This window comes from Perna viridis, chromosome 10, assembly GCF_037379345.1.
Source record: "Perna viridis isolate PV_CMFRI_1.1 ecotype Kerala chromosome 10, ASM3737934v1, whole genome shotgun sequence".
NCBI lineage: Eukaryota > Metazoa > Mollusca > Bivalvia > Mytilida > Mytilidae > Perna > Perna viridis.
Window position 1 is genome coordinate 10989438 of NC_142454.1, and position 27305 is coordinate 11016742.

General features: G+C 33.2%; 2 protein-coding genes across 3 annotated transcripts; both read left to right on the top strand.

The window, feature by feature from the left end:
- The first annotated feature begins 2023 nt into the window (after positions 1–2023).
- Positions 2024–18460, top strand: LOC148604509 (uncharacterized). The gene is made up of 6 exons (XM_088550969.1): positions 2024–2124; positions 11334–11404; positions 11566–11677; positions 13827–13879; positions 14466–14522; positions 17801–18460. Exons 1-6 carry the CDS (start codon positions 2033–2035, stop codon positions 18259–18261), a joined length of 846 nt encoding a protein of 281 aa, XP_088407095.1. The 5' UTR covers positions 2024–2032; the 3' UTR covers positions 18262–18460.
- A 3318-nt stretch (positions 18461–21778) lies between these two features.
- Positions 21779–26737, top strand: LOC148604510 (uncharacterized). Of its 2 annotated transcripts, XM_088551008.1 has the most exons (6): positions 21785–22019; positions 23537–23607; positions 24306–24420; positions 25231–25277; positions 25661–25684; positions 26091–26737. In XM_088551008.1, the coding sequence occupies exons 1-6, from the start codon at positions 21994–21996 to the stop codon at positions 26204–26206; spliced, it is 399 nt and encodes a 132-aa protein (XP_088407134.1). In that variant the 5' UTR covers positions 21785–21993; the 3' UTR covers positions 26207–26737. The 2 variants fall into 2 exon arrangements, with proteins under 2 accessions (XP_088407135.1, XP_088407134.1); XM_088551009.1 differs by lacking the exon at positions 25661–25684 and having other exon boundaries at positions 21779–22019.
- Positions 26738–27305: the final 568 nt, after the last annotated feature.

Sequence of the window (27305 nt, forward strand, 5' to 3'; positions counted from 1 at the left end):
GTTGTTATATGAACCCTCCATATGCAGGAGCCGAAGGGATGTTGCCACAGATGAAAGGAAAGTTGACAATTCTGAATGAAAAGTCATCACGTTTGTCGTAAAGTTTGGTCAATAGTTTTCTTTTACCATCAGTTTCTAAGAATTAATCGGTTCTCATACCATCAAACGAACTAAAACATTTGAATAATACTGCATGTATATATGATATGACTATCTCTCACGTTACTCCTACCCCGCCTTTTTGCTAAATAAAAGAATAAAGATGAAAGCCTCTCATAAGATAAACATAATATTCTGAAATTAGCCGAAATTCTAAATTGTTGTTAAATACACACATTTACCTAGAAAACATACCGAAGACAGATAAGGAGTCATAGTCGTCGCAACTATACCTTAATTACCTACATGTAAGATACATGATGTCTCCATAGATGGTCTTCTTCCTTTCGTACAAAAATCTCTTTGAGTTCATCACAGTCATTCAAAATAAACTCTTTTCTTTACCTCTCACTTTACTATACTCCCTTTACAAAATAAGTCTACCATCCAACGAATAGTCCTGCCCTAAGGGAAAGAGAGAAATACTTAGGACTGGATACGGAGGCAAGGTGCTGCATTACCTTACTGGTGCAATGACAAGATCAAAAGTATAAGAAAACTTTCAAGTGAATCATGAACCTTTTCGTGGGCCTTTGCAACGTATCCATCTGTAAAATGAGAACCGATGTGTTCAGCATATCATGGTTTCTTCCCACTTTCGTCTAACTCGGCCTCGAATTTTTTTGATCCACTAGGTGGGTGTTACAAAAGCTACCTGTAGTTGTTACTTTGTACGAATTATTTTGGTTATTTTTATGTTCTTTGTTGTTTTTAGGTTTGTTTGTGTTTTAATATTGTGACTTGCGTATATTTTATATTTTCCTTGTAATTTTCATGTCAATTATTTTATGGTTTATGCGTCAATGGTTTAAACGACTATGGTTTATGCATGCGTCAACGGTTTTCAAGATTGATGATTGATATGCAATTGTGCATTATGCGTTCATGTTTATATGAACCTAGCGATAATTTGCGATATATACACATAAACTGGTATTATAGTATTAATATACGGCATTTTCCATATTGACCCTGTAACATGCCCAAGGTATTGATAATGGCCTCTGATGGCTGTAATGTCCCGATGCAGCACCGAGAGCCATTACAGACATCTGAGGATATTATTAATGACAAAAATTTCTTGAAACTTTAAACTCTTAGTAAATGTGATTCAACAGAAAAGTACATGTTTTTTTATTTCATAATGGCAATATCCGTCCATGACAAATTTGCGTCCTTTTGCGCCACAATCTATTTGTACCAGTGTTGAGTTTGCGCCACTTACATTTCACAAACGTGGACTTATTTGTGGACTAAATCTAGTACTCGATTGAATTAAAAAGTATAGAATGAACTCATCTTGCGGGCATGAAATGAAATATAGGAAACGTTTGAGCATCCAAGAAATATAATGCTGCTCTTTGTCCATTTTGAAGAATTCATAGGATATAATGTTTATGGTCGTCTAGATATAACTTAAATTGATTTCCTTTTACTGGTTATTCTTACTTACTTACTAATACTTACTGGTGCCGTGAAAACAATTTAAAAAATGAAACGACAGACTTCACCATTTTAAATGTATCGTCTTGCATGCTGTGAATAACGACCCGTTTGATGATTCTAGATATATGCCCGCCTGTATTTGGAAGCATTTCGGATAGTCCAATGATCGTCATTTATTGATTTTACGCATTGTGTTATACCAAAGTAGTTGGAATTTGAATAAAATTAAAAATCACTTTTTCAAGAGTGCGGGGAAGCAGTCATTTCATGCATGGTAAGAATTCAAACCGGCAACATAACCAAAAGCCTTATTTATTGAACAATAGATAAACATACAATGTACTATTTCCGCACACAATTTGAGTGTGCAATTAATTTGCTTAGCCAAGTACAAGGAAAAATTTCCTTACCAAATTAAAATTTCAAAATGGTTGTTCGTTCAATGCGATTGTACATATTTCTTTTCGTTGTTTGTTGTTCCCGAACAGACGAACAATCCCGTGTTTGCTCAAGAAGAAGGTAATCTTGTTTTACTGGTATTATAATTTCTCTGTATATAGTTTATGTTGTATTTGAATCGTTTGGCCAATTTCAATTTGTATATTTAACCAAGGAAACAATCAATGGATGTTTGGCCCTTTACAAGAAAATACAACCAGGATCGTGCACTTAGTGTACCGGAATGCAAAGCGCCTCCTGGAATTTTAGAAATATCTACTTAGTTGTTCACTAAGAATCGTTGTAAATGTGTACTTGAACTTGCATGTTGCAAATGTGGGAAATATATGAATACAAGAGTTGACAAGGAACATGCAATTGCGATATGGCAATACGATAAATTTTAGTTTTACTCGTGCTAACGCTGGGTTTAATAGTCACACAACTTGATATAATATCCATAATACAAGTATAAGCTTTCCAAAAAAGCTTGCGTACCGTTGTCATTTAGTTTTTGAGTTTGTTTTCCAGGATTATTTTTTGAAACCGATTGGTTTGTTTGTTTGTTTGGGGTTTAACGTCCGAGCAGCATTATTTCAGCTATATTCAGACAATGAACATGAAATGGATGATAAAATGAAATGAAATGAAGAAAAAAAGAGGGGTCACAAGGATAATAGGGTCGACAAATTTTGATGGCCACTGGAAAAAGGGGGGATGGGTAAGGTTGGGCAATTTAGCCTCCTGTGGCGGAGCGCAAAGGTTCCTACTCCTATCGAATACCACAGCAGGGTTTTTTAACGTGCGAGGAACGTGGCATCTTTCCCAACACGGTGCACCACTATGGTTTGCGGTCAGGTTTTCCGTATTATAGCCTGACAACCCCAGCATGCAACACGCCAGGGGTACCCCATTCCACCACCTGGGGTACACATCCCAGTTGCTCTGTTGGCAGAGCGCCTAGCCCCCGGCTAGGTTTCTGAGCACTATTTAGTTGCCTTATACGACAAGATTAGCGCTGCTGCAGGCTTATTCTTTTAACACCCGGACCTGCACGGCCGATTGGATGTAGATGTTTTCTCGGTCATTTAATTTAAAAAATGTTTAACTACTGAATGATTTGAAGTTATTCACAATCTCAGATAGTTCATGTAACCCAGTTCGTATTTTTAGACATTTGGCTTTCACAATTCACGGACGTATCATTTTTCAATTGGTATGGGGTAGGGCCGGGCAGGTCAAAATGTAGGGGGTCATTTTTTTTATCTGTGATGCGGGGATAGGTCAAAATATAGGGGATACAGTTTTTTTCTGTGATGGAAAAATGGGATAAGTGTTGTTTGACTTATTTTGTAGTAAGGGGGTTGGTGGGGGGGGGTTTCAATTATTTATCTATATTATTTAGTTTCGTTTAAATGGCAAAAGGAGGGGGTAATTATTTTTTTAATCACACGATGCAGCAACTCAAGAAAGATAAGAACTTATTTTTGATAATTCTCATTAAAAAGGCATCTCTAATGAAGAATTGTCAATCAAGCCATACAACTTTTTTTACAGTTAGAACAATGTACATATATCACTTGCCTTGTATATCTTTCATTTATTCAACTATTATCCATCTGATGCTTAAATTTGTACAGTTATAAAATCAAAGAGGTCGGAGTTATCCCCATAAGAACTGTCACCAAGAATGTCTTTTCCGGTTCTTTCTCGCTGGATATACAATCTGGTTTTTCTGTTCTATCGTCCTTGATGTGTTAGAAATGCTAATTTCTCCCATGGTATTGTTGATTTTTGTTTTGTTTTTGTAAAATGTGATTTAAAATATTTTGCTGTCTCTTTGTCAAAGTAACGACAAGAAGTCATATTTTTGCTACATTTCTCTCTGCCCCTGCAGCAGCGCTAAGCTTGTCGTAAAAGGCGACTGCATAGTGCTCAGAACCCTAACCGGGGGCTAGGGCACTCTGCACCAGAGCAACTGGGATGTGGGCCCCAGGTGGTGGAATGTGGAACCCCTGGCGTGTTGCATGCTGGGGTTGTCAGGCTTAAATACGGAAAACCTGACCGCAAACCATAGTGGTGGACTGTGTTGCGAAAGATGCCACATTCCTTGCATGTCAAAGAACAATACTGTGGTATTCTCCCGGAGTAGGAACCATAAGGCTCCGCTACAAGAGGCTAAATTGCCCGTCCCTACCCATCTCTCCCTATTTCCAGTGGCAATCAAAATTTGTGGACCCCATTGTCCTTGTGTCCCATCCCTATTTCATTTCATCATCATTTCATGTTCATTTTATCATCAATTTCATGTTCATCGGCTGAATATAGCTGAAATATTGCTGCTCGGACGTTAAACCCCAACAAACAAACAAACATGTCTTTCTTGTCTCGGTCTTATAGTCTATAATCCTTTAGTACTTAAGGTAGATCATACCTATTACACGGAGCATTCTTTTCTGTCATCTTGCGAAATCATACAGACATATACGTTTTCTATAAACTAATAGTGTTTGAAATGAAGTGAAAATTAGAATGGTAAAATTAAAAACTTTTTTTTACAATAGCTTCTTTCAAGGGGAGATAAATCGCGGGAAAATCTTTCAAAGGTAGATAATTGGAAGGAAAATGTCCATTTGAAATTTAAGTTTATTTAATATTGCAAAAAAAGTTTGTAAAGCACATTTTCGTTTTGAATATGCAAGAATGTCAACTAAGTGTTCTTCATATAAAGTTATAAGAAATGTTATCTACCACCATTTAGAAGTTTGCGAAATATTGAAAATTCCCTTAAAAAGCCATATAATATATATATAGTGAGAAGGCTCAAGTATCTCAAAATTAGGTTCAGTGATCTATGTTTTTTAAGATTAAAATTCTAAAGTATGTTCATTTAATGCCATCTTTAAGAAAAAACTAGGCAAATTTATCTACTAAAAATATGTATGATCTACCTTAAGTCACTTAGTTTTATTTTGAATATATGTAAATTATCCCTTAGAGAATATTTTTATCCGTTTCTGTAGAAATGAATAATCTTGGTGAGTGCTCTGATCAAGACAGGGGTAAGTTATATAAATGGCTCTACAATTTTGAAAAATCAGGGACCTTATAATTTTTGATATCAGGTGGATCGAGTTTTTATGCAAAAGTACATTGGAGATAAAAAATATCACGGGGATAAAAAAATCAGAAACTTTTTTAGAAATGACCACCCCCCTAACCAAATCCAGGTAAAAAATATGTTTCTTAAGTTGGTGTCTTACTACCAGTCTCCTGTTGATAACAGAAGTTATACATTCATACCTGTTAATTGATACAATGTAGTACATACTGTTAAAAAGTGTTAGGGCAGTTTGAGTTGTTAAGTACTGTACCTCAGTTTTGGCAATGAACTTTTTTTTTGTGTATGAATGAATGGCTACCGCTTTTTCTATGTTAGAATGCCTCTAATTTTGTTTCGCAAAATGAATGACTTTAGGGATGTCTTGATGCAATGGTAATTAAATGAATGGAAATAAGTTACTAGCATGAAAACTGAAGACGCACAAACGGACGGACAGCACGATCGCCATAAACATCCTGGTTTTCAAGCAAGGGAGTATAATATATACAGATTAACAATAAAATCTACCACACACAGAATAAGACATCAAAAAGACATGTTTTTTACATTTAATACAAATGTCCAATAAATGTTTTTTTGAATGAAGCGTTATCAGACAATTTGTGATGAAAACAACTATACTTACAAAAACTTTTTCTTGGGTCAAAAGGCCGATCAATAAAATATATATATTTTTTAAATTATGACTACATTTAACTGTTCTAAAATTCAAACATTTAGCAGTATCAAAAACTTTCTTACACCATGACTGTTTTAATTTATCACATAACCCTTGTTTTACCATATGAGACAATACTAAATTATGTGGTACATTCTATGTAAATTTCAGAAAGACTACTAGAATTCTAGAACTAATTTCCCCGAAAACACCATGACCTTCATTTACAGGTACATTGTATGACTTTGCCTAGGGACTGTGTGAACGCTTCGATGCTTTACACTGTCCATGAGAGACCACAAATGATAGCAAAGGGCGTTAAGAAACCCCTCAGTCCATTATGTATCAAAAATACCACATATGAGTGCAAACCAATTATCACAGATTTATAATGCACGAAGTTAAGGGTGTAACGGACACACAGAAAGTGTATTTTTTTTTCAACTTTATTGTTATAGTGTTATTTAACAAGGACAGTTTGACAACATTTTATATCACAAAATTGTACAAAGGTATTTATTAATATATATTTACTTCGATTACAATTATGGGATCACTTACGTGGAAGGTTTGATCAAGAGTTTATCACCAAAGTAGAAAGGACAGATCACTTGAATGTTCATGGACAAGGACTTGCTTCCACTGTCAAATATGCAACTCGACTAGTTACATACTAGATGGTCTGCACATTTGATAGTTGTAGTAAGCTCCTGTGTTAATATTTTCTTTTTATGACTGAAATTGCAAAGTGTGTCTCAGGTAACAGGCCCTCATTTTATCTTGGCGTCATCTTTTCCACTTCTTGCACTTACTGTAGTTTTGCTGAAGCATTTGAGATGTTTGGGTAAAATGTAGATATTCTGTCAATATACAGATTTTATCATAAAATGGCGATCAACTGATAATTGTTCGCCGTCGTTTTATTTAAAATGAGAAGCTTGTCTGAGAATGTGACACGCTAATGAAATATTTTCATCTTTGATTCGGTTGAAAATATCTCATTTATGACAAAATCTCATTAGTTTGGGCACTCATCATATGAAGTATAGGCAGGAACGACACGAACTTAGTTAGACAATAGTAGTTGTAATTTTGCAAACAATTGAAAGTCTATGAAACTAATTGAATTTTTCAGAGGTGGCAAAAATTATTCTTTTTACATAGAGTGTTCTTTATTTGCAATCCCTGCCACTAGGCCAATTTGACTATATATAATAGCTTTCGTTAACCAGGAAATAATTGATAATTGATTTTGTGATAATCGATATTGTTTACTTCCTTAATATCCCTACGAACTGGCAGGTCTTGAAAAGTTTCCCTTTGACGTATACATCTTCCGCTTTGGATATTATAACACCTTAAATTTCTCACAACTGACGACAAGTAGAGTTTGTATGTGGTTCAACGATTTTTTTTATTGCTATGTTCTTTAATTGTCATTGTGAACAAAAAACACAAAACAAACATAAAACAAAACATATACACATGATTTGTTTTTGAGCGAAAAGATCTTTATTAATTTATATTTGATTTCAATGCTGCTGATGAGAGGTTACAGTCCCTGTATGGTATAAACATCCCGCTTGCCCCATGCCCCATTCCCCATAGCCCCATCCCCCATTGCTCATTCCCCATTGCCCCATACCCTATTCCCTATAGCCCCATTCCCCATTGCTCCATCCTCATTGCATCGACTTATTTCCCGTTGTCCAATGCCTTTTCCCATTCCGAAAGGAAAAAAAGAGTAAATGTTTTATCAAACACATATAATGCATTAGGATGTAGAAATTGTTGTGCAATCAATATTGATTTTCGAATCTCGACGGCGAACTCGGGAATTATCGAAATCTCGCGATATTTGCATTGTTTACATGTATTATCGCCACTCCGAGCTGCATGAGAAATAATCATGCAAAATATTCTTAAAACTATAGATACATGTATAAATTGTGAATGAATTTGATTTCTAAAATTATTTTTAAAAATGTTAAAATTGTCCAGATAAGATTTTTGTTGATTGTTGTTATACATATATTTCAAACTACATTCTTGTATATTACAATGTAAATGAGTGCGAACACATAAAATTACCCTAATGGTCCTATATAATTGTTTTAAAATGTGAAAATTGATACATTTTTTTCAATCAAATTTCTCAAAAATAATATATTTCTTCAGATTGTAAGGGTGCGAACAATTTTAATTTCAATAATGGTCCCAAATTATTGTTACAAATATTAAAACTGGCAATTTTTTTATCCAGTTGGTGGTTGCGACACTCATATTTCAGTCAAAAATCTGCAAAATGACATATTTTTGCTAAGTGAATTTGCTTTTTTAATATACCTGTTAGTCTAAAATAATTGTAAAAATGTTCAAATTGTATATATCATTATTATGTTGATGGCTTTGATACATATATTTCAGACCAAATTCTTGAAAATGAGATATTATTTGCAAATTGAATGCTTGCATATACTTGAAATATCCTTAATGGTCTTATAGTAGTGTTTAAAATGTTAAAATTGTCCAAATAAGCATCATGTGTGGCTGTGATACATTTATTTCAATCAAATTTCTCAAAAATAACACATTTCTTCAGATTGTAAAGGTGCGAAAAATTTTAATTTCAATAATGGTCCCAAATTATTGTTAACAATATTGAAACTGGTAATATTTTTATCCAGTTGGTGGTTGCGACACTCATATTTTAGCCAAAAATCTGCGACACTTGTAATAATTAAAAATTACTCTAAAACAAGTTTGTTTAAAAATTATTTCAATTGCTGTCATAGAATCATGATAGGTACATTGCCAGCGGAAAAAGAAGAACAATTTTTTTGATGGACCAATCAAAATTATTCCCTCGCCCCATTCCTATTGCCCTATTCATTTACCCCATTCCGAATGCCACATTCCCCATTCCCCATGCCCCATTGCCCCATGCCCAGTTGGCCCATTCCCCATTGCCCAATACCCCATAAAATGGAAAGTTTATCGCATACAGTTACTGTACTCCTTGAAACACGTGTACAGAATATTTGCAATTTTATATGATTAGTACTTTCGAATTTTATAACCACTGGATCGATGCCACTGCTGGTGGACCCAAGGTCCCGAGGCTATTCACCAACCCAGTAGTCAGATTTGTCTGACCACAAATCATTTATATATACTTTATTTGCAGTAATACATATTTCAAATTCATGAAACACCATGACTTAATCTCTTGGATAGCACAAGGTAGAAGTTCTCGAATTTGCTTTCTATTTCTATACTTTTGGATTTTAGAACTTCTTGGTAATAATTTTTTAGATTAAAATCGTCATTTGTATTCAATGGGAGATTACACCTTGAAATACGTGTAGAGCATATCGAAATTCGCAACATTATGAGAGTGGTACTTTTGTATTTTACATTTATTTTATCATTGTTTTTTGGTTTTAAATAATAAGGTCATTTACTTTTTAAGCACTTTTTAAGTATTCTGCGATGGATAAAATTGGACCATTCTGAACTCAAAAAACAAATAAAAGTCAAATTTGTTCCTAAATAAATTTCCTTTGTCATTTACTTTTCTTTCGCATCACACGGGGAAGGGGGACATAAAGTATTTAGTAACATTTAGGAAAGTCCCTCAGGCAAAACTTCACTTTTTATCTTTTTTTAATAATCCCCATAACTACAGTTATGTTGGTATGTCTGGTCGTATATCTCCCTCAAAATACGCAGATGTTTGAAAGAAGGTCAGGAGAATTGGATAATAGTCGAACAGAAGGACACACGTACGATTACTGTTGTACTAATTTATAAGTCACAGTTTTTTTTTTTAAATTAATATTCTTGTGCTCTTTGTCATCAACGTACTAGAAGAAAAAAATTCAGGAAATGTTTACTTTTAGTTTGATTTCAAAGGATTATCATCGTTTTGTTTTCCATGGATTTTACCTTTGATCTGGAGTCTTTCTTGTTTCTCTCAACAGTATTAACTGTTTCTGATTTATGTTATATGCTTTTGCATTTGTTGCTTTTACTGCCAATTTCACTACTTAAAACTGTAGGATTAAATTACAGTTTCTCTGTGAATTATTAAAACTCATTTAACCTTAATATATACATGATTGTAAATTCATGATATGTGTGTATGTTCATCAAAAATAGCCAATATAAAGCCGAGAAAGTGTGCTTTAAAAAATTATATTTTTAATGTTTTTGAAAAGTGAAGAAATTGCTTTTTAAAAACAAAAATGGCCTTTATCAACTCTTAACCAAACTATGTAAAATACAAGTCAATAGATAACACACCTTTCTGGAGGAATGCAAATTTTTTAGAATTTCCATTAGCCGTCCAAAATTTGAAACTGTTTGATAATAATGATAATAATCAACATATAACGATGATAAGTTTGTCAAATGGACAACAATTCCACCTGGATGAAAATATCAACCCAAGTGATGCGCGTGTCTTGATCTCAGTTCTGATATTAATAATGGCAAGCTTATTACTAAATTTTACGATAAAATGAATAATTTTTTATTCATTATTATTAATTATCAATTTGGTTTTACTTCAACAAGGTTTTCGAAACTACAAGCTCGTAAAACATTCACAAAACACTTCAATCGACAGAAGGAACTAATTTTCAAGACAAAACCATTTATTTAGAGTCTTGTTTATATCTGTTCACACTTCACTTTAAATCCATACTAGTTTTCCCTGTGAACGGATCTCTAAGAAAATCGAGCCCATCCAACATTTTATTAAGTATTGATTTAAGACAATATATGTGGGAGACAAAATGCGGAATTGTTTGTTCGAGGATAATGATAATGCTTACTTAGAGGTTATGATACGGAACATCGGAATTAATAGTAATTCGAAGGTTAGATTTTACCATGCTTAATACAAAAACTTACAAGAACAATGATACCGCTGACTGACGTCACTGTCTCAACCTGTAAATGATACCTACAAAGATAACACGTGTTCACGTGTGGGTAATATCATAAGAAGAATTATAACAATTTACCTTTTGTGTTATTATTCATAAAAAAATAATTTACATATCTTATAATTTCCCCGTATATTTCACAAGAATCGATCTTTTCGCTCATAGTAATCATTTGGTTCCTTCTGCAGTGTTTTCAGGTGAATGTTGTCCTGCGAATTAATTTGATTGATTGGTTGTTTAACATCCGACCACAGGTCAAACCTTTTAGTACTCTTGATCGCCATTAATGATAACTTGGGCATGTTCGGACCAATTATTCATGGAGTCTGGTTCAACACGGTGTAACGTTGGAAATTGTGAAATTACATTAAAAGTTAGTCATTTATACTTCAAACGATATTCCTCACTATTTTATCTTTCTTACTTTTTTGACAGTTGGGTATTTGTACATTAATATTGTAAAATATGCATGTTTATATGTATACCAATGTTTCTACATAGGTTTAGCAGAAATAAAGTATACAAGAAAGTATATATACATAATAACTCTTTACAGGAGAAATGGTGAAAACGAAATAACGACCTACTACTGTTGTCGTCCTCTCGTAGAGACACAGGGAGTTTGTGGTAAGTTAGTGTTTTGTAACCTAGTTGTACATTGGTTCCTTTAATTGTATTAGTTTTGTTTTCTGTTTGGTAAGGGTTGTCTTTGTCGTAATATGTTTTTGTTTTAATTCATGAATTCGTTCACACAACTAAACTAGTTAGTATATGCCTATTTCTTTAAGGGTGTCCGTATGGCCAAAGATATAAACCAGAAATAAGTTCCTGCCAAAATTGCTCTTATGGACACTATGGTAAAGACTGTAAGTCATCCTGTAACTGTCAGCGTAATGAAAGGTAAATATATACTTGTTTTATATGATCTTAAATTCTTTCAATTTAAAGTACGTTTCGATCTGCAAAAAAAAATCATTTTTTATTTTTTTTCTTCTAAAAATACCTTTATATACTCTTTTCTCTTGCCATTACTATTTTGTTTCACTAGTACTTTTGCAACCATACTAAAACATAAAATGAATGCCATAACTTCATCACCCCACCCCCCACCCTCCAAAAAAGAAGGAAAACACAGAGGACTCCATAACAGCTTATGACTTAATAAGGCAATGCTACTTGTACAACACATTTACACTGAAAATAAGATGGACAAATATTTTAAATTGCAAACTTCAATTATTTTTTCATTAAAGTTACAAACTTATTTTCACTCAGACATAGATAAAATAGCATTTAAAATTTGGTTAAAAATAAGAAAATGGTAATAAAAGTCTTATTCTTAGGCAGATTACAATGACATTATTTGGCAAAAATTGATGTGTCAATAAAATGCATACAATACAAAGAAAGTTCAATTCTCGCTATTGTAACAGAAAGAGTTTTTTTTATAAAATTACCTATTTAAAACTGACCAAAAGAGGTAACTCTAACTTATTCAGGGTATAGTCTATTCATCAAATAACTGACTGACAGATACAATTAAAGACAACTAACTTTTTTGTTCGATACCAGGTGCTGTATAATTCATTTTGATATTTATTTCCAATATATTACAAAAATGCTATCATTATAACAGATAGACTTTAAACACAGAAATTAACTTAAAAACCCTGGAGTTATCAAGGGAATGTAGCACTGCTTTACACACACACACACACACACACACATATATATATATATATAGACGTCTTAGAATGTGACGACTCTATTCGCTACACTGCTCCATTAGATCAAATTACTACAGTTAACGTAAACTTAAAGAAGGGTCTGAAAAATTCCCAACGGTTTTAGAACTGTCAAATTTGCGATTCAAATTGTTGGTCGTTCCCTTTGCGGGACACTGCCTGCACAAAGTCCAGCGCCCTAGACCACTCGGCAAGCTACGACCAAAAAATTATTACATCGTTGGGAATTTTTCAGACCCTATCATAAGTTTACATTATCTTCCCTGAATCAATTTGATCCAACTGAGCATTGTAGTTAATAGAGTCATCACATTCTGAGACGCTTGTATACATAAAAACAATATGACAGTAATGTCAGGAGTGCAGTAGTAAAATAACAAATCATTCTGCAAAAAGGTTAGACAAATTACTGAGCAAAACATTTGAATTTCATTTATCAAATTCTTTTTCAAACCTTTGATATCTGCTATACCATTCTTCTTTAACTACTGATTAATTCAAAAAATTGTTCAATCTAAATCAATTTACAATAAGAATGAACACAACAAAGTGTAAGCCACAGGCCACAGATATTCCAAGTCAATTTTATCTGTACTCGAAGTCACATACACCACATTTTCGATTTGAAGCTCTATTTTTTAAACTGTCGGGACTTACGGCTACAGTTGTCTCTCTTTTATTTAATCTGAAGATAGTTCGCATGTATGCATGACGTGATAGTTCCAACGAGTCGTTCATTGGCTGAAATCGTGCGTAACAAATCCTTACTGGAAAATCCTATACTAATATCCACCATGTTGGTTTCTACGGGATGATTTGTTTACAAACGAAGTTCGTAAGTTCCCGTCGAACTCCGGTGACAATCGTCTGCTTGATCAACTTCTCGATGTTGTACGATGTTTGCGTAGAATAAATCCGAGATATCCGAATTAGCGCCGAAATGCATTCTGGGTTCTTCGGTTTTTGGACAAACTATTTAAACGTAAACAACATCTCCTAGCAACCCGATCACTGTAAACATGGCCGACTTTTGATAATGTAAATATTGGGACCGAGAATTAAAATCTCACCGGAATTAAATGATTCAATGTTTAGGGAGAAGCCGTTTGGCAAAACGAATTAGCAAGTCATTTAAGACAATTTAAACGACGGTAAGTGTCAATAAAGTCGTAGACAATATTTTTATTCAAATTTTAACAGTATCTTATTTATGTGACGCCGAGTATAATGTTATCTTCTCTTTCAGAAAATCCGTAAGGTTTTTTGAAGTAGCTTATTTATATGTTTTAAGTGTTTTTTTTCAGGTGTGATTTTAAGGATGGCTGCGTGGACATAAGTACAACCACAAGGGGTCCAGGTACTGTTACTGTTAATGTGTATTTCTTTTGTTTCCTAGAAAAGATAAAATTTTACTTACAATTTAGCTTAAATCACTGTAACTTTAATAAGTGTATAATTTTTGATACTTACGTGATTTATTGTATTTTTTTTCAGTTACCGATTCTTCTACTTACAATTAAACTTAATTTCTTTTGCGACATTTTTCATTTTACATATGAGTTTAAATATTACGGCTCCAAAAATGTAGACTCTAAAGACAAGGGTGAAACATTTTTTTTGGTTTCAACGAATTGTTACTCGTTATAAAAATATCTTTACATTCGGTGTATTATAAACTATCATGCCCCTGTATGATTCACAAAATATGTGTCTAATTAAACTGGTCGTATTGTGATCGTTCCATTGAGAGAAGTTTTTGGACAAATAAAATCAACATTAAAGCCTAAATCAGTAGCTGTCAAAGTATAAACACATAAAATTGCATTAAAATTTGTATCAAAGTGGAATTGATAAGATTGTACAAAAAATACGTGTACAATAAATATGTTTAAAACAAGGGTTTTAGCTAATCTACATCTGACCAGTGCTATCACTTACTTTAGTCGTACGTGATGAAGTGACAGGCTTACAAAACGAAGAACAAAGAAAAAACACGGAAGGTAAGATGAATATTCAAGCAATTCCAGATTTTACTGTACTCCTTTTATCTATGGTAAAGTGGTAATAAAATCCGTAAACAGACTCTCACGATTCTGTGACAGAGTGGATATGAATTAAGCCTCTGGTAGCTAAGGGTAAAATTATGAAGTCATTTTACAACTGAGGAAGTCAATCTGGAATGTCCCCTGAAAACTGACCTCAGGAAGTGGATTTCAAAACGAAATCTCATATATAGAAACAGAATAATCAAGAATCTTGCAGAAATCTAAAGAATGTAATCCAGGGACAAAGACATGACACGGAAAACAGACATCTATGACAAAGAACATAAAATAACCAAAAATAATACATACAAAATAACAAAAGTAAATGAGGCCATGTACGAACACCGGAAGGTTAAGCGTTCTCTGTTTTCCTAAAGAGTTCCTCAAAACATATCAAATCTGGTTAAGACTAAAGTGGAAAGGGAAACTATGAAAAGTTGAACAAATCTGTTATCAAGGTGTAGATAGATACACCGTAGCAATTCACGATTGCGAGTTCATGATGACGACCATAGCTCTTCTGTAGTGATGACTTCAATCTTGTAGCAACATAACCTTGTTTCAGAAGCTCACTTTTAAGAAGTCTAGTGCGGTACAAAACATCTGCGTATTTACGGCATAACGTATGAGTATATGTAATATAAAATTCCACACACAGGTGCTGAAGGGATGTTGCCAGAAATAAAAGGAAAGGAAAAGTCTGCTTTTGTCGTATATTTCGGTCAATAATTTTTCTTTACCATCAATCTCTGTGTGTAGGTTAAGATATTAGGCTGACTTCACTGTTTCTGAAGTATCCCTTTTCTGAAATTCTTTGGGGTGGATGCGATGCGATGTATAAAATCTAAAACTCCTACACAAGATTGGACCGGGTAGAAATATTTCTGTGTGCCGGCAAGTACAACATAACGACTTTAACCATGTGATTGTACTGTTCACGGCAAATTAAAATCCATTCTTAAGAACTGGTGTTGGAGAATTCTCTCTTTACTTAAGACTGTAGTTCATACAAATAAAGCAAAATTAAAAAAAAACGGTATCAGCAGGCTCCCTGAAGATGAAACGCTGGAAACAGTGCAGGAAAAAGTACAATAGTAGAGAGACAGTAAGTGGAATGTGTGAGAAGAATTACCATAAAAAGCCTTAAAAGAGGAGACAATAACTTCTTAGAAATTAACGTCAATAAGTGATACACGTTTGGACAAACAGACTTTCCATAGTGTGTTACGACTGTGGTTGATATAAGTCAAAGGGTCTTAGATACGATTTTAGTTAAAGATAACAGAGAGGAATAGTGGCTTGTTTTTAATTATTACATGTAATTTCAACTCGAAATCGACATAGACAAACACTGGCTACTGAGTTGGGTCCAGTATATATGTATCACTATATGAACCTGTCAGCAAGAAAATCACATGCGGGGGTATTTGCACCGGACCATACATTTTGCACCGATCCATGAAGAAGTAGACCGAAAACGTGCATAAGAGTAACCAAATACTACCAAGTCAAAAGAATCCCTAACCTTTTAGAATGCCAAATAAGCAAAAACATCGCCAAGTTCGATCCAAGTCTGATTAATAATGTATATGGAGTCCAACAAATAAAGTTGAAATTGAATGCATTGAAGGCGAATAAGCAAGAGATATACATCCCCTTGTAGGCAAAGGACAAAAATACTATAGTAACAAAAACCTATGTCGGAAAGCATGAAACGCCTTGTGATGTACAAAGAAAGCAGTCTGAGCCGACCACAAGGCAGAGTAAACTGGGGTGTCCGAAGAATAAGCTTACCTTTAAAAACAATTTCAATCAATGAGAGACTCCTTTGAGGTTTATGCTTACTGCGAATGGTTCACAGAGAAAACCAAGTGTTAATCGGGGCTACGTTTTGGACTGGTTATCTATTCTGTTGGACGAAATGCTGTAAAATTATCCCAAATTAAAATTTGGGCACGACAGGATATTTAAACCCAGTAAATTATGCAACTGGGTTGTTCAGCCCGACAAGCAATACACAGCAGATAATCGGAAGCACATACTATCTAGATCATTTTGTCAACAGCAAGGAATTGACGAAGACGCTAGTACTATTGTGAGAAGTTTGTTTTGGTTTCAACACTGTATTTTAGAATGGAAGAGATATGGTCCAGTTGTATAACATTAGTGCTTAACAGAATAAGATAAATATGAGATTTATTTCACAAGAATTATTTGAAAAAAGAGTCAAGGAAATGGTTCCTCAATGAAATAAACATAATAGTTGTTGACAGACTGGTCAATATCGTGATATTAAGAATGCCCGTAGGACAGTCAGTCTAAATATCACGATATTGACCAGTTTATCAACAACTATTATATCATCAATAGATCCGTCTGTACGTTCGAACAGTTGTGGTAACATTTTCTTAGCTTCTAATTTGTAGGGGGTGGTGTCATATTTGACACTAAGCTTCATCGCCATAAGTCCTATGTCTTCTAAGTATGTGTTTTATCCTTTAGGTGCAACCTTTATGTTTAACAAGATCAAGAACATATGATCTTATCATATTCTAGGAAGATGTTATAATAAACATGATAATTTTAAATTGTTTGATTTAAAAGAGTAATCAAGGGAACCAAGGTTATAACGGTAATCAAAAGAATGTAATCCAGGGACAAAACCAGACATGGAAAACAGACATACACAAAAAAGAACATAAAGTAACTAAAATCATACATACAAAGTAACAAAAGTAAATTATTCTTTCAACCTATTCAACTCAAGTGTTTTAGGAAATGAATATTGCCCGCACTTCACTTAAACACCATTACACAAATTTTAAGAGGGCGTCCATGCAGAACCTATGCAGTAATTGGCACAGCAAAATTTTGTTTCATCGATTCCATACCACAAATGCATCCTTCCTCACAAATGAATGTTGGTTTTTGAATAACTGCAACGGTTAAAGAAAAACAATTATAAAGAAAGCACTAAAATTCAATGAAAAGACACAACTCTTTTATTTTGTGCAAAATGTGGTTGCTTTCTTATGGAACTTATAATTATTTTCTGAAACTTCCAATTTCAATATAAACAAATCTTATTATTCGACCCACATTTGATAAAAACACTACATTGGAAAAAAACATTTCAGTGGGATAAAATTTACAGAGATATAACACAACATTACTTTAAGTACATTTAGAATATTATCCATGTATGTTTATTGATATGAATGATTTCATTATAGAATCCTTTTGGACCACACACTCATCGTATATTTATATAAGTGGTATTTTAGTAATTGTCATCGTTATTTCCATCATGATACATATTGCCATACATATAATATTACATCGAGGTAGAAAACAACAGACAAGCGTCCAACAAACAAACAGCAATGATTTGGAGTATGAAAACCAGTATGAGGAAATTGAAGAAAATGTACTAGAAAGAAATCTTCAACAAGAAATACCAGCACAGGTCGATAATTTGGAAATTAACAACACTGACGCAATAGAAAATAAAGATGATGGATATCTTGACCCAGTTGTTCATTACATGACACCAAAACTCTTTTCTCAGACTTCTGAGAACAGCAACTCCGGATCAGTCGCTGATATGTCCTCTGACTATCTTTATCCATATATGCCTATTCTAAAGGGTTCAGCTGAATCTCATGAATATACAGAGTCATATCTCAGTGAGTAAGGAGTTATTGTATATGACCTGTTCTTGAGACAGGTGGTGTCGGAGGGCCCTTTTTATCGTTCATTTCTTTCCAACATTTATCGCAGTATTTGCATTTTTTGGTCACAAAAATAAAAATAGTATTGTATTTTTATCTCTCTTTTTTATTTTAACTTTTCCGTCCAGATATCGTAACAGTGTAAATACATTTTGTTTATATAAAATAAAATAAAAACAAAACAAAACAAAAAGAGTTGTAGTAGTTCCACAGAATTTTTCTATCGCATATGTCATCTCGCAAGTGACAGAGAATCGGCGGAAGTTACCCTTACCAAATCAAATTCACTTTGTCACTAGCCACTATGCACAATAATGCATATAATGATTATGTAGATTAGTTAATCATCTATATATTAAATTCAAATGATTGATATATATATATTGGACAAAAATGAACTTCCTGTGCGCAGCTTTGTATTCAAATACTAGATTACGAAAAATAATCTAAGTTATGTAATCATGTCAGCTCAGTTAATGAAGGTGCTTTTATCGTGTTTAAGGAAAGAATTTATTTCTTAAATCGTATACAAAAGCCAAACAAATACTGTACTATACTTACTACAGTGAGTTGGTGCATTTGACTAAAGTGTTTCTTTATTGTCTGAAATATTGAGTATTCGTATTACCAGCGTCGCATGCCAGACTAACGATATACTACTATGTTCATCCAGATAGGAGCACAGAAATGCGTCAGGAAAGTAAATGCAAAGTCAAAATGGCATTTAATTAAGATATGCAGTTAATAACTAAAGAAAGTTATATTTACATTATCAGTAAGCTTAGGTATTCAATGTTTTAATGGACAACCGTTTTACAAAAAAATGTACCAAACCTATCTCGCCTGTTTCAGTTATCGTCCCTTTTTTCAATTACTTAATAAACGTAACAAAAATGTAGAAGTCCGATGCTTGGTTGGTAGTAGGTGGTGCCTTACTCATTCTTTTTTCAGTAGGTATGCAGAAGGTGTGCAATTCATGGTAACGCTTACGCCACTTAGACATTGACATATCTTTATGGGGCAAAACTAATTTTATGTAAACGGATGTCATGTTAAAATATTTCCGTTATGGTATTTATTACTGACAAGTACAGTGAAAACTGTCTAAATCGAATCCCTTTCAGACTTAACATTTATTCGGTTTCGAAAGGTGTTCGGTTTACCCAGATTAAATTATATTAAAATTGATACAAGAGGACGTCAAGAAGTATCTGGTTAAGGCAGGTTTTCGAATTATTCAGGGTTCGGTTTAGACAGGTTTCACTGATATCAAAGTCTGACATTATTTTTTTTTTCAAAGTTAAATTTAAAATGATTTTTGTTAATTTTAACACTAAATATCGGCAAAAAATACATTGTAATGCCAAAGCGCCGGCGTTTGAATAATGTCAAAATTCAAATCATTGACTGGGGTAAAAACAGTAGTTTATGACGATCCACATAAACAATGCTGCAAACTTATAATAACAGAAAACATATACAGACTCAAGAACAGAAAAAAACAAGACAATAACAAAAAAATCAAAGCACTAGCAAAATAAACTCAATAAAAAGAACAGGAGTGGTATTAGGTGCTCCGAAGAGGTAAGCATGTCCTGTTCCACTAGCAGTACTTGTCATATTGCAAAGGAGAATAATCCAGTAATAGTCTAGCAACAATAATGCAGCTCTTCGACACGAGTCACAGAGAAGTTCCTGTAAATTGGTTGATTATAGAAACATTTCGAAAGTTTACATTCAACAAATCTTTCAATTTGGAATTATTTGTCTAGGTATCTTAGTATAGTCTGATTTAAAATGCGGGATATTGCACAGTCAGTTTATCGGTAAAATTTGTTTGTGTGACCAAAACCAGTATCAATAAGACTTCAGCGTGTACAGTTAAGATGTATTTTTTCAACAACACAACCAATTATTTAAATGTTCATGTCAAGGCATATCAACGAGATTGTTTTACCATACGTCTCTATTCATTTACATTTTGTGCACGTTAATGGTTTTACCGATTGCAACCAACGAACACAGGAGTCATTGGAGTGTATAGAATTCTCAATACTGAAAAGCTTGCATCATATGTAGATCTTATCATGAAATATCACCCAAATATTTAGTCATTTAATCGTATTAATTATTGCAATCAGTCAGTATATCTTCTTTGAAGTGAATATTTACAAAAACAAAAACAGTGCATTGAATTGACATAAAACTAGTATACGGCTGAGGATTAGAACCGCGGGTATTGCAAGGCTGTGTAGATTACTTTCACTGTTTCGAGACGAATGACTGTCAAGTCCGTGCATTATCATAGTTGATATCAGCACCAAAATGTTCAAACGAAAAATGACGTTCTTTAACGAAGGAAAACAACGTTTTTATTCGAAGCGTTAGACATCCTGGCAACTTCAAAACAATTTAACGTTTGTGATGTCGCAAAAGTTATATTCAGTCAGTGACCCATAAATCACTAGAAAATATATGGTCAATACATTTTGGCTGTTCAAGAAGAGAGGTTGCAGTTTAAATATTTTTTTTCAATTCTGTCATCTTGTGCACAAATTATCAGTTGGTCTATAGGTCTTTCGCTGACGCTGCTTACTGATATATATTTTGATATCCAAACCTCTCAATGAATTATCAAATAAAAATGGACATTTAGGCCTCGGGGCTTTACAAAGGTTCATATGTATTTGCCCTTTTTTTACCAATGTGAGTCTAGGTATTCCATAAGAATTTTCCTTGGGTATAATGGTACAACTAAGACGCTCACTACTGAAAGGATTGCTATAAGTATCAAATTTTGTTTTCCCTTTTATTCAGGTATATCGTATTGTGTATAAATCATTTTGTGAATCTGCTATATCTAAGGTGAATGTAAATTATCGGTAACATCTTCTCAGGTAAACTGTTAGGAACATTCATTCAACTCACTGGCCAAAAATTATTTTACATTTTCTATCTTACGAGCACGCATCTTTACATGATTTTAGAAAAAACATGGAATGCTTACGCTAGCATTCATCCGTTTAATGTTACATTTTTAGTGGAGTCACGATTGATAATTTACGTTTGGTTTGGGTTTTCTTAAACTTAGTTGATAGTGTCTTTTTTTTATTGCAAGTCGTTATCTTTGGATCATTTTTTTATAACCGTTCTAATCATGGTTCCCTTAATTTCCCTTTCATCGGATATCAGTGTAATGCTAATTGTATCGTGATCTGAATTTCTAACTTCATATCATCAAAATCAAATAAATGTTGTCTTTCGTTCGAAGGTCAAATAATATTACATGTAATATGACATATCTAGCAAACCTTTCCAAAAGATTCTCAACGCCGTTTTTACATCATTGAAACTTCTCATTTGCTCTCTGTGTTTTTTTAATGTTAATTCTGTGATTATATTTAATATATTTTCTTTTTCTAGATAACTTTATTTCGTTTGTTTCTATTACTTTATTTATTTTATTTTCATTTTTATACATGTTGCATTATTATAACGAATCTGCTGCTCTTCTCGTATCTCAATACGGAAAAACGGAAATAATTTCAACTCTATTTCCTAACCGATTTCCTGAGTTATACAGTATAAAATGGTAATATAATTAAAATGTTTCCTCAAATAGAATTAAAATGGCCAGTCTCTATATTATCAACAACTGTGTATACTTAATTGTTTATAGTACGGTGATTTAAGGAATGAAAAAGTGTTCCATTTATAAAAGGTAAAGCCTACAATAATAATAAATAAAAAAATATACTCAGAACATTAACAACTGTAATTGTGTAATGATTAAAATTATAATGAAGTATTAAGGAATTATTTCACAAGGTAGTATGCTGTCGTTATCGTATAGAATTCATGCATGTTATTCTATTATTTGCTTTTGTTACTTTGTATGTATGATTGTAGTCACTTAATGTTCTTTGTTGTGTATGTCTGTTTTCAATGTCTGGTCTTTGTAACTGGATTACAATCTTGATCGCCACTATAACTTAGGTTCCCTTGATTACTCTACTGTACACAAATCAGTGTCAAAATTTTTCAAAACTTTCAACAAGTAAGTGTGTTTTAACCATTCTCCAAAGAAGAGATAGTAGAAAACCATAAATATGTGCTATCCTCTTTTGGTCTCTTTACCAAAGACGATGATTGTGATCTACCATCTATGTACTTGATTTCGTAACTCCATCCAAGAACGCTAAATAGCTGGATCTGCAAATGTACCACCAAACCTCTTTCTTTCAAATCTCTTAGCTCTAATGCTCACAGCTGTCAAGGAGGGTCACCGGTCGTACCACGTGAAAAATTCGAAAGATCTTCTTGAAATCCTCATTTCAAGATTATTATCAGAACACAAAAACATAAAAAAACCTATGCTTTTTCAACTCTTTATACTTCTATTCTCTATCCCGACTCAAAAACAATGTACATCTTTGTTACTCCAAAAATGACGGTTTACCTATATACAGATGTATTTCTTATTAAAGATTTCCCATTCTTTAAAAATACTATTTCAAATCTACTTTCAAATACACGGAAGAAGATGTTATCTAAATGCTGGAATTTATGTTGATCGACAATATATTTTTCCAGTGTGGCGGGCGCGTTTTTCAACAAACGTTCGGCATTCCGAAGGAAACAAATTGTGCTCCTATACTTGCTGACCTATTCCTTTACTCATTTGAGTCTGACTTTATAGCTGATATAATTCAAAGAAAGGAACATTGTTTGGCCAGATTCTATGACCTATGTTTCTGCTATATAGATGACGTATTATCGTTAAACAATCCTAGTTTCTGGGATTTGTACTGCGCATCTACCCAACAGAACATGAGATAAAGCATATTACAGACACTGTGATGTCTGATATCTTGACCAACAATTAGAGATCGATTTTAAATGAAAACTATTGATCAAACTATACGATAAAAGCGATGATTTTTTATTCCGTATTGTCAACTGTCTTTTCATCTGTTGCAACATCACTTCAACACCTGCGTACGGAGTTTTCATACGTTATATAGGAGCTTGCCGTTATTACGCAGACTTTTTGTACCGCGCTAGATTTATTACAACTAGGCTTTTGAAACAGGTTTATATTGGTACAAGGTTGAATAATCACTACAGAAAATTTACGGTCGTCTTCATAAGCTCGTGGATCGTTCCTTGATTACTTTATAACAAAAATAAAGGTTGCGAAGACATGGGTAGAATTGTTTTCATTTTTTTTTATTACAGAATGAACAATAGACTTGTTACTGGCTATTTTTGCTGTCATCCCCTAATTGAAATAGCAAATTCAACTTGTGGTGAGTGATGTTATAAAAGTAAGAATATTTGTCTTTAAAATATTAATTCAACTGATTAAATCTGATACACCAATGACATTTGTTGTAAGAATTGGATTTTGGCCCTAAAAATGCAGACAGAAATTTGGCTTTAAGATCAGGACTGTTGGTCCCTCCAGGATATATATTTGTTTAGATAAAAGTACGCATCTCTAAAAATAATATGAAAATGCACTCGGACAAAAAATTACTTTTGTATTGGTACTAAAAAGGATAGGCACATCTTTCCAGTACAAAAACGAGATATCACCATCTTTGTCCGTAACCGAGTATAATCATTTATGATTTCGTCTTTCTATAGCGCTTTTACTGCACGTCTGGTCTTTTTATCTCGTTCTCATTGCTAGTTCCGTTATGGAACTAATAGTGTAGTGATTGTAACTGATAAATGTACAGATATAGGCTATTTGTCTTCTATCACCAAGGACACTAGCATATTTTTTTTTATTTAGGTAGAATGTGTCATAGTCTTTCAAAATTGGTATTGCTTTTGTACTTATAGACCTTATACGAATTTTGAGGTTTTGCAACACGTGTTAATTATGAATGAACATTAAAGATGCATTATAATAGAAGTGTACATGTATGGAGACCGAGAAATTAGAAGTCTGCACTAAATCTTGAACTTCATACTTCGACATATATGTTTAATGATTTAGGATTCAAACCTGGATTTGTATTCAGTGAAACACAAGGTAAGGCATGTGTTAAGTGCACAGCTGGCGCTTATGGAGTTGATTGTATAGGAACATGTGAATGTGGACCGACCCAGCGGTAACTATAACATCTGATATATTTTCTTTATATAAATAAATCTAAAACTAAAACAATGACATCAGTTGACACTCCCGTTGCCTGTTTCGGAAAATTTGTCATTTTCATGTGTAAAAGCGTAATCATGGGAACCAAGGTTATAGCGGTAATCAAAAGAATGAATGTAATCAGGGACAAAGACCAGACATGGAAAACAAACACACACAACAAAGAACACAAAGCAACTAAAATCATACATACAAAGTTACAAAAGCAAATGAGCAACTCGGACTTCACTAAAAACTGGGAGCATAATAAACGGTAAATAATTACCTAGCATCCCCTTTTTCTAAGGAATCGCACCTTCTTTTCGAAGTGTTTTGATCCGCCCATGGACATATAGCTTAGAGTTCATTTTGTGACGATTTTAAATCATTATTCCAGTCCTACGCTGCCTTCGCAATGTGGTTGTCATGATATATTTACGAAAAGCAAAATTGTTTTCAATGATATTTTTTCATTAAGATTGTATTTACAAATCTAAGATCACTTTTTTTTCTCGTCTTTGTGTTCGTCTATTTCCATCTTTTATATATGTGGGTCTTTTGTAATACAATGTATATGAAGCTTGTACAAGACGCAAAATTTATTAGAATTGTGTTGTGTGTTAATAATGCAAAATGCAAAATCGACGTACTGTAGTTAGTCATTTTACAGATTTCCATATACAATGCTCTAAATGGTCGTTGATCCCCTTACGTATGAGTTATCATTTTTTCATATATCACGGACGTGTTTCTTCCTCAAATGTGTTATGATTTTTTTCTGTAGATGTGATCCTGTTGATGGTTGCATTTCTACGCCTAAGAATAACACAGGTAGATTGTAAATGTAAATTAATTTTGTATCAATAAGTTCTTCCTATCTTCGGACCTCCCGTCTCCCTTTTCAGAATATAAATTTCAATTTCCGAATTATTGGTCTTTAAAAACGGGCGTATAATGTGCAATAATAGCACAGCTGTTGGTTTCCTACAACGGTCTTTTTCGTACAAATTCAGAAAATTGGCATTTACTGGTGAACACCTGAAATAAAAACTTTGTTATAAATCATTTTATAGGTTAGTGATCCTTTTAAGACAAAAAAAAAATAAATAAATAAAATAAAATAAAATAAAATAAAAGAATAACATTTCCCTTGGAAATTCAAAAAGAATGCATTCACTACATTACTACATACACTCTGTGCTTTCTTTCAACAGCGGAAAGTGGATTTGGATCTACAGGTAGGACGGATTAATAAGTGCTAGTGTATCACAGTCGTACGCAAAATGTTTATAACTCAATAGCACATAGTGTCGCCAGATAATAAGTCCTCAGACACCTATTACAAGAAAACAAAAGCAAAATACATGAACTTACATGTTATAGTACATGTAGCTAAATTATTTTTGTATTTACACACACAAAAAAAAAATAATGTCAAATTATTCCCATATTTTCCAGGTCCATTTATACAGACCTCTTTATTTTCTTGCATTTGTAATAGTAGCTTTTCATATAATTATATTTTGCGACATTCAAAAAAAAAAAAAAAAACAAAACAAAACAGAAATGTTTCTCTCTTTGTTCGATTTGTAGCGGGAAGACAAAATGTTTGTCGTAACTGATGTATTTGAAAATTCGTTTTAGGCACCCCTGCCGTTATCATATTTATGTCATGCATTGCTGCTATTGGATTAACTATAGCCTTCGGTATCGCAGCCTTCAGGAATAGAGAATGGTTGATCGGTAAAATCAGGGCATGAAGTGGAATGTTTTCGACGTTTCCTAGGCTGGATATACCAACCAAAGTGGAGAAGATGAAGAATAATGTCAGAAAAAGTGAGAATTGTTATGACGACATCAATGAGAAAGAAATGATCCGTGATTTTGGGCGTTTGAAACAGGAAAATATCTGACATTTTCTGTCATTCATACAATTGAATTCATCATGAACATATGCTTGTGCGTACTGATTGCCAATAAGCGTGTAATTACTGTACATATTTGTGTGATGGATATTAATATTGAGGCCATTGATTTTCTATGAACAGTATTCATACAAATGCATTTAATATTTTGAACTATATTTTTTATAAAGTGATTCATAGTGTTACTTAGTGTTTCTCTTCATGTTTCTTTGAACCCATTCCTTAAAATGTTGGGCTGTATACATTTTGTATAGTGGAAGTAAACAAAAATACAATTGATTTCCGTCTTACATTTAGGAAGGGAAGTACACTATATTAGGTCTCGCGAGATATGATACGTGATTTATTAAACTATACTATACTGAATACAGATCTTCTAATTTCCTGTTGAAATATTTATATAAAAAAAATATTTTATAATACATAAGTTTGATTAAGCTATGTACAACTCATTTTGAGTTATGGTTTTCGACATATCCAAATGATGCACACCTAAACTCCAGGGCTATTCTTTGCTGCTGTATAAACGCCTCTTTTGTAGGGGAAACTTATTACAAAAACATGGATGTAGAACCCAGAAATGTTGGGTGATCTCATTTCGTGCCAAAAAGAGACTCTTTTAAACCAGTTATCCTTTTGCGCCAGTTTTCTTATTTCGTTTAAAGCGCTACGCATGTACCATTTTTGTCAAAATTTAATTTTCTGTTCTACTGACCACTCTATACATTTTTTTTTTAATTTATATATATATTTATTTTTAAGTACCGGGAAGTGTGTTAAAACGACAAACAATATAAGTATGTATAGTAAGTAATTAACGGAAGAAGATAAAAATATTAACAAGTCCTTAAATATGATTGAAAGAGAACACATCTTCAGACATGTACATATTGAATAAGAACATAGTTCTAAAGATTGTAAGAGCCTCCGATTA